We start from the raw sequence: 15,395 nt of genomic DNA, 5'->3' as shown, positions 1-15,395 counted from the left end.
CTTCGGAGGACAAAAATAAACTTCTTTTTTTTAACTGTTTTTTATTTTGTTGTTACATGTAAATTATACACACATTTTACATACATGCCACTTTCCTTTTCTCTTTTTTTTACAGTAGTTACATAGCAAGAATAAAGTAATTTGATATTTTGATATACACTACATCTAGATAGATATTACTTATACATTATACATCATGTTTTCAGTCATAATTATTATAGAGCATTCACAAGTATTCACACACTAGGAGAGAGGTACTGTCTTGACCCATTTACAGAGGAGCCCAATGTTCCCTGTGTAACACACAGCTGCATGGGTAGCACCTGTCAGAGCCACTGCAGAACAACCCTCAAACTTTCAACGACAGGAAGCCCTTTGGGCTGCCATATCTCCACGGAGGTGTGTGTGCACGTGTGTGTATGTGTATGTGTGTGTGTGTGTGTGTGTGTGTGTGTGTCTGTGTGTGTGGGTGTGCGAGTGTACGTTTGGATGGCAATGCATGAGTGAGTGATGAGATCTTCACATATAAAACTCCCTGCCTGAAAAACTCACTCAACATCCTATTGTTTCTTATGTTCTCTCCAAAAGTAGTGTTATATTTTTAGTTGCTGTTTTTGATAGGATTACTAGATATCTAAATCATGGATAAAGCTGCTCTGGCTGTAGACCAGTGAAATCGCTGACACCCTGTTGAAGAGCACATTGGGGAAGGTTCATGAGGTACGTCTTTAACCTGATGTGCTATATAATGCACTCATCTATATTGGTGTGTTCTCCCATTGAAAGCGTCATTTATCAGGATGATTGTACAACAATGTATACACTTGTCTTCTACAGTAAATGAGCAGAGTCAGAAATGTTTAGGCTATATTCAATATTGAGAAGATGTTAACTGTACTGAAAAAACAACATTTGGCTTGGCTTAAAAGGTCATACAAAACAACAGGGGAAAACCGGTCACTTAAGTTAAAACATCTGGTTTGGTGAACGCAATTCTTCTGGTTATTATGCTTTTCTAACAAGTTGACACACAATTGTTTAGGGTTTTTGTTTGTCAGGGACGGATCTGGTGACCAAGAAGGACTTTGTGATTTAGTATCCATTTTTATAGCAAATCATTACAGCTATAGAGTTTCTAATATGCATATGTAAAACTTGATCATTTCATGAAAGCAACAACATATTTTCAGAGCAGTCTGACAGATCAGTTGATGTACTTATGGAAGGCCATCTTGTCGATGTAATTCATGAAAACAGCTCTGTGAAGAGCAATGCAGGTTAGTCATACCACTAGGTAGCCTAAAAAGCAGTGTGTCCAGTCTCCACCTCTGTGTGACCATTGTCCAACCTCCAGTATGACCTTCATCACACCACACAGCATCGCAGAGAGTGGCGGTGAAGCAGACAGAATCAAAAACAATGTCTCGACAAATGCAGCACAACCAACAAACCAAAGGCAGCGCACTGTGAGTCACACAAACCAATCTGGCCTTTGGCCTTGAGAGGAGGGCAGCCCACCAGCAGCTGAATATGATTAAAATATGAAACCAAGGGGAATCCCTTCAAATGGAACATTTTGACTTTGTTTCGATTTATTTCTGTAAGAGGCTGCCAGACAGAAGCAGAAGAGATGCCACCCAAAAACAATCCCTCTTGTCCTCCACCATTCCGTCCCTGAGCATCCCAGTGTAAGGGTAGACTATCGCTACCAGGGTCAGGCATTTCCCGACCCGTCAGATTTTCTCACGGATTTGTGCCCTTGGGACAGGCGGCGACTCCAACTAGCCCACTGACCCCGTTACATGAGCCGACCAATGGGATAGGAGTGTAGAACGGGCCTGAGAGCACAGGGTCATACTGTACTGCTGAGGGGCAGAGCACTCCATCCGCACTGAGAGCGCGCCACACATGGTTTAACACTGGATTAGTACGATTTTACATATAATCACATTTTCTATCAAAGAATCCGAACTATGATTCATTCCGAAATGAAGTAAAATAATTATAACACGAAATGTACCTTGTGAAACATTTAGTAATTTGGCGTCTCAACAAAAAAGGTCTCATTAAATTACACTACATGATCAAAATTATGTGGACATCTGCTCGTCAAACATCTCATTCCAAATTCATGAGCATTAATATGGAGTTGGTCCCCCCATTGCTGCTATAATAGCCTCCACTCTTCTGGGAAGGCTTTCCACTAGATGTTGGAACAATGCTGCAGGGACTTGCTTCCATTCAACCACAAGAGAATTAGTAAGGTCGGACACTGATGTTGTGCGATTAGGTCTGGCTCACAGTCGGCGTTCCAATTCACCCCAAAGGTGTTCGATGGGGTTAAGATCAGGGTTCTGTGCAGGCCATGGAAAGCCATTTCATGAAGCTCCCGACGAACAGTTCTTGTGCTGACATTGCTTCCAGAGGCAGTTTGAAACTCGGTAGTGAGTGTTCCACTGAGGACAGACAATTTTTATGCTCTACGTGCTTCAGCAATCCTGTTCTGTCAGCTTGTTTGGCCAACCACTTCGCGGCTCAGTTGTTGTTGCTCCTAGATGTTTCCACTTCACAAGAACAGCACTTACAGTTGATTGGGGCAGCTCTAGCAGGGCAGAAATTTGACAAACTGACTTGTTGGAAAGGTGGCATCCTATGACGGTGCCACGTTGAAAGTCACTGAGCTCTTCGGTAAGGCCATTCTACTATGTTTGTCTATGGAGATTGCATGTTTGTGAGCTTGATTTTATAAACCTGTCAGCAACAGGTGTGGCTGAAATAGCCGAATCCACTAATTTGAAGGGGTGTCGACATACTTTTGTATATACAGTATAGTGTATATTATTGGCAAATCTCTTCATTGCATCTGTCAGCATCTTAAGTCTGTCATATCCCAGCAAAACTACCCAGTATATGGATCAGTTCTCAGTTCCATGCAGTTCCTCATCACATTACTATTGGACGAGGCCTATATACAGTTTACTGAAGGCGTACATGCCAATGTGTTGTAGTATTTGAAATTGCGATGGGGGATTTTTTAAAATCCTGCTACACTCTGGTTGTTGTGTACTGATGTGAAGCTACACAGAAACAAGAATGTATGTTTAATACCTCCTGATCCATTTCACCTTTTGGTCTGGCCAAGATTATTACTTAATTTTTTCACTCTGCTGATTTAGTCATCTCAGGACATCCTGAGTTGTTTGTCCAGGGCTGGGGACTTAAGGGATATTAGATGTTTACATGAATGTTAACATAAAATACATTCTGGGCAAAACGTTTTTCTTATTAAAGAGTTTGTTTATGTACACTTCATTTGATTTATTTGAAATTCGAAGGGATCTGAAGTTGAACAGCTCTTTACTTTTTAAGAGGGTAATATAATAAGCTACAGCTATCTAGTTCACTAAGTCTCTTGGGAACCAAGTCTAAGTATGAGGCACTAAGCAACTATATTGTTTAACTCAAGTACTCGAAAATTGTTATTATACTTTGTCAATCAATCTCTTCTATTATGTGGTGATGTAAATTGACAGAAACCCTTGACCATGTTTCAGGTAAAATGGGATGCAACTATAGTTCAGATTATGATGATGACTGGATAGAGAACCTAGACGAAGTGTGTGACCACTGCAATTGCCCGATTCCCCCCAAGTCAGCTAAACTGGTGAGTGTTTTTCGACGGCGGCATAGCGTCTGGACGTGGCTGGGTAACTGAAAGAAATGTGCCAAAATAATTCACTTTTTGTCCCGAATACAAAGTGTTATGTTTGGGGCAAATCCAATACAACATGTTACTAAGTACCACTTTCCATATTTTCAAGCATAGTGGTGGCTGCATCACGTTATGGGTATGCTTGTAATCGTTAAGTACTGGGGAGTTTTTCAGGATAAAAATTAACAGGATGGAGCTAAGCACAGGCAAAATCCTTGAGGAAACCCTGGTTCAGTACGCTTTCTTCCAGACACTGGGAGATTAATTCACCTTTCAGCAGGAAAATAACCTTAAACACAAGGCCAAATCTACACTGGAGTTGCTTACCAAGAAGACAGTGAATGTTCCTTAGTGTCCGAGTAACAGTTTTGACTTAAATCTACTTTAAAATCTTTGGCAAAACCTGAAAATGGTTGTCTAGTAATGATGAACAACCAATCTGACAGCGCATGAAGAATTTTGAAAAGAATAATGGGCAAATGTTGCACAATCCAGGTATAGAAAGGTCTTGCCCAGAAAGACTTACAGCTGTAATCACTGCCAAAGGTGATTCTAGCATGTATGGACTCAGGGGTTGAATACTTATCTAATCAAGATATGTTAGTGTTTTATGAATTCTTTACAAATGTTCACATTTTTCTTCCACTTCGACATTACAGAGTATTTTGTGTAGATCATTGACCAAAAAAATTACAATTAAATCCATTTTAATCCCACTTTGTAACACAACAAAATGTGGAAAAAGTCAAGCGTTGTGAATACTTTCTGAAGGCACTGTAGATTACAAATACAGGAGAAGAGCACATGTGAATGCCATTTTGTGGTGGGACAGTTTGTTGGCACAAAGTAAACATTACGTAAAACCTGTTAAATGAAATTTAATCTTAATCTGGTTAAGGTGAAATTGTTTTCTACCGTCAATTAAATTGTAAGTGTTACTGTTCTCATGCAAATAACTTGAACTTCCATATTGTTAGTACACTGAATGACAATCTTTGAATTCTCAAGTGGAAACCTAGGTTATTTTACTGAACCTTAACCTGCTTTGCTCTTATCAGTACACAGATCAACTGATCCCATACCCCTCTCATCTCACGCCTCCCTCTTCCCCTCTACCAGGTATGTTCTTATACATGAATATGTGGGTAAATATGTGCCATCTTCTTGTGGGTCAAATCTGATCATTACGGTTTATGTTTTCCTAACCCATGCGGGTGTTGTGTTGTGCAGATAACCTGGTGGTTGCCATATACAGCTATGAACCCAACCACAGTGATGACCTGGGATTTGAGAAGGGAGACAAGCTGAAGATCCTCAATAAGTAAGAATAGGGGAGGATGTGTGATGATGCCATTTACTTTTTAGAGGATGTGGTATATTTGTGTAGGTATGCAAAAGTGTGTAGTTGTTTGACAAAGCATGACACATTGCCAAGGCTTGGAAAGTATGATATAGTGAGATAGTGTGTGTTAGTTAGAACAGCTACACTACATGTAAGTGTTGTTGTTGTGTGTGCTGTCTAGGGACGACCCGGAGTGGTTCATGGCAGAGTCGCTCATCACAGGCCAGAAGGGCTTCATCCCATACAACTTTGTGGCCCCCCTGAACTCCATGGAGATGGAGACGTAAGTCAATTCAGAAAGTAAAATAACTGTATTTCATTTCACTTTAAGTCACGTAGGAAGAACATACATCACCCAACAGCGTCTAACTCAACCCCAACACCATCTCCCCATACACAACAGTCAACACCCGTTAAGGGAAAGGGATGTGGTTTTGTTTGAAGTTCTACGCCTGTTTCTTGTGTTTCAGATGGTTTTTCAAGAACCTCTCCAGAAACGATGCCATGAGGCTCCTGCTAGCTCCGGGTAACACACAGGGCTCCTTCATGGTCAGAGAGAGTGAGACCACCAAAGGCTCCTTCTCCTTGTCTGTCAGGGAATTTGATCCGAACACGGGAGACACGGTCAAGCACTACCGAATCCGCAACTTGGATACTGGTGGTTTCTACATCACCACAAAGATATCCTTCAACTCCCTGAAAGAGCTGGTCCAGCATCACTCACGTACGTGCTATGACTCACACCCTGTCTGAACTCCTGGAGCGATGCCTCCAGTCAGAACACAATAATACATCAGCCAAACAATACATATAGCTTTGGTACCAAAAACCATTACCATACCATCCATAGTGCACATACTCGTCTGTTTTAAAATGTGAACTGTATAAGGTGGCATTGTTTGACCTTTGACTCTGCCTGTGTTGTATGTGTCTGCAGGTGAGGCGGATGGCCTGTGCACCCGGTTGATGAAGCCCTGCCAGTCCCGTGTGCCCCAGAAACCCTGGTGGCAGGACGAATGGGAGATCCCCCGAGAGTCCCTCAAGATGGAGCGCCGGCTCGGGGCCGGGCAGTTTGGGGAAGTCTGGATGGGTGAGTAAAGGAAATATTGTACTTTTTACTCCATACATTTTCCTTGACACACAAAGGTACTCGTTACATTTTGAATGCTTAGCAGTACAGGAATAGTCAAATTCACACACATATCAACAGAACATCCCTGGTCATCCATACTGCCTCTGATCTGGCAGACTCACTAAACACGCATGCTTCCTTTGTAAATTATGTCTGAATATTGGAGTGTGCCCCTGGCTTTCCATAAATTTAAAAAACAGGAAAGTATATTTTAAACCAAATACTTTTAGACTTTTACTCAAGTAGTATTTTACTGGGTGACTTTTACTAGTCCTCTTTTATTAAGGTATTTTTTACTTTTACTCAAGTATGACAGTTGGGTACTTTTTCCACCACTGTTCAGGCTATATACAACCTACAACCACAGTGGACATTTTCAGAATACAAATGAGTGTGTTGGTTTACATAGATGCCCTAGATATAAAGCAACCAGTTGCTCAATCTGGCTTTGGGCCTGTCTGTGTCTGCCAGAGCAGCTTTAGTTTAGGCTTTAGTTCTGCATTGTGTGTAATTTCCTAAATACTGCCATGACTGCACAGCTTGTTTGAGCTGGTATAAAGTCTCTTGGGATTGATGTCAGGTATCAGTTGGATTACGCAAGAGCCAGTGAGCATTCTAGGTTGAAGATCTAGTCAAAATCCAGAGTCTGTAGCTAAGTCTCTCTGAAGCTCTTCACATGTCTATATTAGTTCATACATGTATGTCTATATTACAATATTTACTATCGCCTCCCATTGTGACCCTAAAGTCAAACATTACACAAGAAACTTCAATGTCTTGATGGTGAGAATATATTTTAATGTAATCTAAACCCTCCACACTATTTTTCCAGTGGAGGGGGAGATTTCCCTATCGTCCATCTTCATGTGTGTGAACACAATGCTACATTCAAAACAGCCCCCTGTATCAGAGCTCAAAATAGCCTGCCATGGAACTTTGTATTAACAACTTCCTCCTGCATGCGATCTTGGCAACATATTTGTTTTTCCTTTCCTCATCCGAACAGCAGCAACTGAATACACCCACATCGTTGGGGTGATTGTTGTTCCACATTAAATGTTTATCCATGCATGTCAGATTGGAAAAAAGTTCATCACCATTTTTGTTTTAGATAAAATGTTGAGAAGAATGCTTTCAATAACAAAACAAGTTGATTCTCACCATTACAGCTTAGGTTATACAACTCAGCTAGTTGAGAGTGACCGATAGTGAACTTGCATGTCCTCAAGTGACTCTGTCATAGGCCTACACATTGTATACTACACTACTGAATAATAACACTGTAGTGTGATAGTAGTATTACTATATACTGTATATTTATTTACTGTATCACCAATGGCCTTCCTCTATGCTGCAGGTCTGTACAACAACCACAGACGGGTGGCCATTAAGAACCTGAAGGTGGGCACCATGTCCATGGCTGCCTTCCTGGCCGAGGCCAACCTGATGAAGGAGCTGCAGCACCCGCGCCTGGTGCGCCTCTTCGCCGTGGTAACCCAGGAGCCCATCTACATCATCACAGAGTTCATGGAGAACGGTGGGTGTCACTGTCTAGGATTACATTGTTATTAGGCTAATGGTCAATGCTCATCTTTCAGGGTAAGACTAACTCCCTATACAATAGGTAACCTTGACTCTATTCTATTCAGTTCTGTTCTTCTATTTTGGTGAACCTGCGGCACTTGCCTTAACTAAAATAATCAAATCAACAAACGTGAACTTTAACTCTGTTTTCCCTGACCAGCCGGGGCCTCTGATGTCTACACACCAAAGGGAAGTCTGTTCTGACTGGAAAAGAGTGATGTCAAATAGGAGAGTGGTGATTCACCGTCTCATTGTTCAGTGATGGGGCCTGTGTCGACCCCCATGGGCGCGTGGCTCCATTCCAGTGTCAGTACACAGACCCCCCCCCCCCAGACCCCCATAATCCCCCAGTCAGACGAGGCCTTTCAGCCACTGTCCAGTGACTACTCTCTTTCTCTCCTCACACAACAAAGAGAGAGGCTGCCTGTAAAAGGGAAGCAAACCCAGACCAACAAAAATGTCACCATGGTTACAGGTGCATTGCACAGACTGAAAATGTAACTTCATAGAATAACAACAATATGTTCTCTCCGGTAGCCTCTGTCTTAACCTCTGACTACTGTTAGTATATCCCCTGCATGTTTTCACATTGCCCTTGTAACAGTTTAGCTTCCGTCCCTCTCCTCGCCCCTACCTGGGCTCAAACCAGGGACCCTCTGCACACAGACAACAGTCACCCTCGAAGCATCGTTACCCATCGTGCCACCCCTTGCAGAGCAAGGGGAACAAACACTTCAGGTCTCAGAGCGAGTGACGTCACCGATTGAAACGCTATTAGCGCGCACCACCGCTAACTAGCTAGCCATTTCACATCGGTTACACTCACCCCCCTTTTGACCTCATCCTTTTCCGCAGCAACCAGTGATCTGGGTCAACAGCATCAATGTAACAGTTTAGCTTCCGTCCCTCTCCTCGCCCCTACCTGGGCTCAAACCAGGGACCCTCTGCACACAGACAACAGTCACCCTCGAAGCATCGTTACCCATCGTGCCACCCCTTGCAGAGCAAGGGGAACAAACACTTCAGGTCTCAGAGCGAGTGACGTCACCGATTGAAACGCTATTAGCGCGCACCACCGCTAACTAGCTAGCCATTTCACATCGGTTACACTCACCCCCCTTTTGACCTCATCCTTTTCCGCAGCAACCAGTGATCTGGGTCAACAGCATCAATGTAACAGTTTAGCTTCCGTCCCTCTCCTCGCCCCAACCTGGGCTTGAACCAGGGACCTTCTGCACACATCAACAACTGACGCCAACGAAGCATCATTACCCATCGCGCCACAAAAGCCACGGCCCTTGCAGAGCAAGGGGAACAACTACTTCAGGTCTCAGTGCGAGTGACGTCACCACCGCTAACTAGCTAGCCATTTCACATCGGTTACACCCTCAAAGTTTGTTGTTGCCTTTTTGAAGTCCTTACATTGCGATAGACAATAACAAAGCACATTGGAAGACACTGTCACTGGTGCATCAACATCTTCAGTATGTAAGTGCTCCGAGCTAGTGAATGTCAGGCCTTTGTATAGTCCTCTATAAGCTGTCTCTTTGTATGTGATTCACGTGTTCACAGACACAATTGTTGCCACTGTTGTCACTAGAAAGGAAGGCTTGATGTTCCCATCCTCTCAATTTGTCCTTTTTTTTTTTAATCACTGAAGATAATACAACCGGAAAATTACAGGCGTGGCACCCTTAACATCCCCTGCAACCTTGGTTTATACCGTGACCTTGGCTTCTATCGCGACCTTGGCGCACATACATCAAAGGAGTCCTTCTGGACTGAAGCACAGAAGCCTGTTTCCTTTCTTTCCTGGAACAGTCATTCCTCTTTTCTTAAGGCAATTCCTGCTGCTAGCCTTGGCTGGCTGAGGTCCTGTGGCATCGTTCTGTTCTAATCAAACACAACATAGAGATGGAGGAGCCATGCCCTGTCAAATAGAAGCCATGCATCACATTGACTGATGGTGAACGAACTTCCTGTGAATGTTAATTTTCAAATTTAAAAATCTATGTCTGAGACATCTAAATGTAGTTTGAATGGCAGTGTTGAGTGTCATTGATCTTTCCCACAAGGAATTTCACTGAACATAGTTTGAGATAACATTATTTGTATCTTATAATAATTCCACCTACATTTTTTTAGGTCTTGCCAATTCATTGATATTAAAATTATTATTACATTCTAAAATATGTGAGAATAACGTGGACATTGCCTGACTAAATAGATTGGATGCATGCATGCTGATTTTTCTGTAGCCTACGTGGCCGACACAGAGACACATAATAAACCCATGAATAGCGGTAGCATTCATCTCAACATTTGAATCTCATCATCACTTATTATAATGACAGTGACCAAAAAACAGGTAATTTTTTTAATGGATGGATTTGTATTGGACGCCAAGTCGTCCTCATAATAACCGCACTTGGTTTTACCGCAACAGAGTAGTGCCCAACCCTTTAAATGAAGTGACGGGAAACAAACAAAAGTGGCCACATCGCTCACAAAAACTGATCAAAAATGTAATCACGGGTAATTATAAATGGAGCAGGAGAACTTATAAATTGGCTAGAATAATTACAATAACTTTTCAAGCACCAAGTAAGGAAATGTCTGATTTTCAAGGGTTGGCCTATTCCAGTACAAATTCATGTTCAATAGTCTAATTCAAGCACCTTGTATTGTTTAAAATTGCAGGTGTAACATGGAAAACAAAATGTATTTATCATGTTATTTCATTAATAGATCATATTATGAATAAGCCCACTAGACTGGGTAATTTGTTGTCATTATATCCAGAATAATTCATAGGAATAGCATTGGGTGTTGCTCAATAGTCTGTCCAATACAATTGTGCACAGTAGACTCGGTGTCCAATCCGAGGTACCAAAACATAAGAAAACATGAACTCATTACCTTGATGATTTCTCTGTTAAACCTAACAAGACCCTGCTGTCTCGTTAGGTTTAACAGACAACAACAGATGATCAGCATCACTTCTCTAGGGATATTAGATTCAATGTGTATCCAGGCACAACCTATATTCTGGACATTCCTCACAAACACCTTTTTTTCCATCACTTGGGCTGTTGTTGCATCACTTGCCCTATCACAACAGTTGTTCGTCACTTGACTGTCAATCGGAAAATTCCTTCCTGGATCAGATGATGAAGTGTGAAAATATCACAGCGTAACTAACCAATTGGACTCCAAATGGCATTCAACAAGTATTATGCAAAATTACTGAAGAACCACATTAATGACAGTATCGATTTAGGTTTTAAGTATCAAGGTAAGGTGGCTTTTTTGGTTAGATGCACTCGATTTTGCAATGCCTACATTATTTTGGATTTGTATGCCCATGAAAACTGTTTTCATGCCATACCATAAGGAGACACTAAGTGTTATGTAGTTACACTGCATTTCTGATATCTCTATACAACAAACTGTCCAACAGCTAGATCCATGATTCTTACACGGTTCAAGTTCAATGTATAATTTAACTGATTAATGCTTAATATATGTATAACGACAACTTACACTGCCATAAATGCAAGGATTTTGGACAAATCCTTGAAGACACCAACCATGATAAAGGGTTAAACAGGTTTTAAATCAACTCGTGAATTGTATTGACTATAGCTATGATCCCCTTATATCTTAATGTAATGTCATGAAGAAAAACGTGCTGATTATTATCAATGACTTATCAACAGCTGTAACAAGTTGTCCAGTGTAGGAAATATTCACTGGTACCCTAGTTTATAGAAAGACCCATATGGCATTTTAATAACTTGATCACACTTTATTACAGGCGCTCTTGTAGATTTTCTCAAGACGTCCGAGGGATCCAGAATACCCATCAACACCCTCATAGATATGGCGTCTCAGGCAAGTCCCCTGCTCTTTACTTCAATCTCAATAGCTCTCTATACACTGTCTCCCACACTCTGTCTCACTATCCCCTCCATTCGCTCTTTCATTTTCTATTCTCTCTGTATGATCCTCGTCGACAGGAAACAGCCCTTGCTATTATGAGGCTTACACTAATCTCACTGTAACAATGGAGACCCCTGTGTGAGGTTTATTAACAATAACACCATAAGTCTAGACACCTTGACACACATCTAACTGTGTCACCACCACTGTGTTACTCACCCCTTGAACTTCATAAGATCAAGAAAGCAGTTGTATTGCTATTTGAGCCTCTCGTATAAGGACAAATTACTTATGAGTAGTTTGACGGTCAAATATTGGGCCAAAGATGGGAGAACATCTGCTTACACCAACATCTAATCTAATTGGGCTACACTAACGTAATGTTATGGTTCAATTATATTAAAAAACACGAGCTGGCGCACACCCAGAATAATAGTTTGTGTGGAGGTGCTGACTAGCGGCGAATACACTCCATGTATAACCTCCCAGCAATTTAATGGGTATTTACCAACGTTTCGGCATCACTGTGCCTTCTTCAGGGTTCAATTATGTACCTCTCATTTACAGTAATGGAAATTGAGCCACATGGAGGTGTAATGGGGTTACAGGGATGTCAACTAGCCAAGCTCAGAGTACTCTCAAAGCTGCCTGTTGCAGAGGAAGAGCCGACTCTATGGAAGGTATTATGCAAAAAGACAATGTTCCTGAGCAATGGCTAGAACACTGATGGCATTCAGCATCATATGTTGCTGTGAGCACGTAGTGAGTAAGAACCCAACTGCCATGGAATTGGATTTAGAATTCAAATGAGTCCTGTAAGAAATGACTCTGGCCCAACAGTGGAAACTCTGTCTAGTGTATCGTGCTATTGAGAGCAGGGCTGCCTGTTTACAGCCAGAAGATCTTCACATCAACTGAAAGTGAGGGCAGAGGGGCATCTAAGATAGTTAGGGCTAGGGTTAGGGTTACTGCCAGGTTAGGGTCGGGGCTTCTTGAAGATGAAGACTTTGTGTTATACTGTGTTTTTTGTGTGACGTGAAAGACAGTGAAACAACATGAACCCTAGAGCTAGTGAGTGAAGATTTAGACATTTTTGGGCATGATGATGAGGTCAAGTTCATACAACACACGCACCTCTCGGTTTTCTCCCAAGGACCCCGGGCCCCATGACGCCTATTACGTCTGAAATATGCACCAATTTCTGCCTAAACACACACACACACGTACATGAAGGGGGAGGTGAGAACACACTCATTGCTACCACAGAAAACTTGCACACTCTTACCATCATATGTTTCATAATCATACTCATTTTTCTCACACAGGAAATGTTATGGTTTTACCTTTATTAAATTAATTTAGGGAAAAGACAAATATGATTAGATCAGCCATAATTATAACCTGCCTGTGAAAACTGAGTGGAGCACTGAGGTGAGGAACAGAGATTTGACCTGGGAAAGTGGGAACCTCCCTGTCACAGGAATCTTCCTCTGCCCTGTCTGTCTCTAATACACACAAACACGCGTGTGCGCACGCGCACGCACGCACACGCACACGCACACACACACACACACAGTGTATTCATAAGTCTTTGCTAGGTAAAGCCCTGCCTTATCTCAGCTCACTGGTCACCATAGCAGCACCCACCCGTAGCACGCGCTCCAGCAGGTATATTTCACTGGTCACCCCCAAAGCCAATTCCTCCTTCGGCCACCTTTCCTTACAGTTCTCTGCTGCCAATGACTGGAACGAACTGCAAAAATCACTGAAGCTGGAGACTCATATCTCCCTCACTAGCTTTAAGCACCAGCTGTCAGAGCAGCTCACAGATCACTGCACCTGTACATAGCCCATCTGTAAATAGCCCATCCAACTACCTCATCCCCATACTGTTATTTTTTATATATTTTTTGCTCCTTGCACCCCAGTATCTCTACTTGCACATTCAACTTCTGCACATTTATCACTCCAGTGTTTAATTTCTATATTGTAATTATTTAGCCACTACGGCCTATTCATTGCCTTACCTCCCTTATCCTACCTCATTTGCACACAATGTATATACACTTTTTCTATTGTATTATTGACTGTATGTTTGTTATTCCATGTGTAACTCTGTGTCGTTGTTTGTGTCGCACTGCTTTGCTTTATCTTGGCCAGGTCGCAGTTGTAAATGAGAACTTGTTTTCATCTAGCCTACCTGGTTAAATAAAGGTGAAAAAATAAATAAATAAATCCTTCCTTATGTTGTACTGCCTACTGCAGGTGGCTGAGGGAATGGCCTACATTGAAGAGAAGAACTACATCCATCGGGACCTACGAGCAGCAAACATCCTGGTGTCTGATGAGCTCATCTGTAAGATTGCTGACTTTGGACTCGCAAGACTCATTGAGGACAACGAATACACAGCCAGAGAGGGTAGAAGGACTTTCCTTAGTTTACACTATAAAAATGGATGTGCTTGAATGTTCTGAGTGCTTTCTTCTTTGCCAGGAATTCTCTCTGTACTATAGCCCCACCAAGTGTTCATGTAGAATGCATTGGGTGCTATTGAAATGAACATAATCATAAAGTAAACCTATTTCACTTTTCAGGTGCCAAATTCCCCATTAAATGGACAGCACCTGAAGCTATAAACTACGGAACCTTTTCCATCAAGTCAGATGTGTGGTCTTTTGGAATCCTCTTGACAGAGATAGTGACGTATGGTCGTATCCCATATCCAGGTATTTGACTGAGGATACTCCACACCATTCTCCAAATAGCACCTGTATACAGTAATACTCAAAAATCACATATTTTGTTCACCAAAATACAACACTTTTCCCATATTATCAGCCAGACTGCATCCCCATCTCTTGTCTTCTCCCACTGTCAGGCATGAGTAACCCAGAGGTGATCCAGAACCTGGAGCGAGGCTACCGGATGCCCCGATCAGAGGACTGCCCTGAAGGTCTGTACAACATTATGAAACTGTGCTGGAATGAGAGCCCAGAGAACCGGCCAACCTTTGAGTATCTGAGGAGCGTTCTGGAGGACTTCTTCACAGCAACAGAGGGGCAGTACCAAGAACAGCCTTGCTAAGGCATACAGACATGGGATAGGAGAGGAGAGGTCATGACAGACATTAACTCCAACTGTTAAAACAGAGATATAATCCCAGTTTATATGCTTTTGATACTGTCTGTCTGAGAACCTTGCCGGATCTCCTTTCAAAACACACTTTGTAATCTTAGGCTCTGTAGACAGACAGATAAACACCTAATACTTTGAAGAAGGATGCAATGAAAGCATATATAGTGTAACATTTTTGAGAGCTCAAGGAAGATACCACAGTACTTCTGTATCCTCCAATTTCTTTGACATTTCATGTTATTTGTTCCATTTTGTACTGTTTTGATATTGCTATAATCTATTTGTATATTTTGCTATGCGTTTGAAGACTATAAATGGAAGATGACATGATGTATCTTAAAAAAGCACACGTTAGGCCTACTCTGTTCATTTACCTGTTAATGCCATTGACAAGAAATTCATATGGAATGTCAATGATGCTCATTAAATAAAAAGTAAAGTAAAACATAAAAAGGAATGTAAAAATGAGCAATAAGTGTCAAAAGTGTTTTATTTTTAAGATCCCTACCTGAAATCCAAACCGTCCTTGTTGTGGCGGGATGTGTCT

The 15,395-nt window shown here is 41.9% G+C and overlaps 1 protein-coding gene across 1 annotated transcript; it reads left to right on the top strand.

Moving 5' to 3' along the window:
* Positions 1–463: 463 nt before the first annotated feature.
* On the top strand, positions 464–15,302 carry LOC106578585 (proto-oncogene tyrosine-protein kinase LCK). The gene is made up of 12 exons (XM_082971414.1): positions 464–720; positions 3,555–3,664; positions 4,771–4,831; positions 4,943–5,033; positions 5,236–5,337; positions 5,525–5,778; positions 5,992–6,144; positions 7,544–7,723; positions 11,588–11,659; positions 13,973–14,131; positions 14,308–14,439; positions 14,592–15,302. Exons 2-12 carry the CDS (start codon positions 3,560–3,562, stop codon positions 14,795–14,797), a joined length of 1,515 nt encoding a protein of 504 aa, XP_082827540.1. The 5' UTR covers positions 464–720; positions 3,555–3,559; the 3' UTR covers positions 14,798–15,302.
* The last annotated feature ends 93 nt before the right edge of the window (positions 15,303–15,395 follow it).

This window comes from Salmo salar, chromosome 01 (assembly GCF_965601325.2).
Source record: "Salmo salar chromosome 01, fSalSal1, whole genome shotgun sequence".
Taxonomy (NCBI): Eukaryota; Metazoa; Chordata; class Actinopteri; order Salmoniformes; family Salmonidae; genus Salmo; species Salmo salar.
The sequence above is the reverse complement of the archived record's forward strand: the minus strand, read 5'-3'. Positions and strand labels throughout refer to the sequence as shown.

Excerpts from the sequence above, each read along its gene's own strand:
- LOC106578585 (XM_082971414.1), top strand. The coding sequence starts at position 3,560 with ATGGGATGCAACTATAGTTCAGATTATGATGATGACTGGATAGAGAAC. Across the intron at positions 6,145-7,543 it reads GTTTGGGGAAGTCTGGATGG|GTCTGTACAACAACCACAGA; the intron begins GTGAGTAAAGGA and ends TCTATGCTGCAG. Across the intron at positions 14,440-14,591 it reads TGGTCGTATCCCATATCCAG|GCATGAGTAACCCAGAGGTG; the intron begins GTATTTGACTGA and ends TCCCACTGTCAG.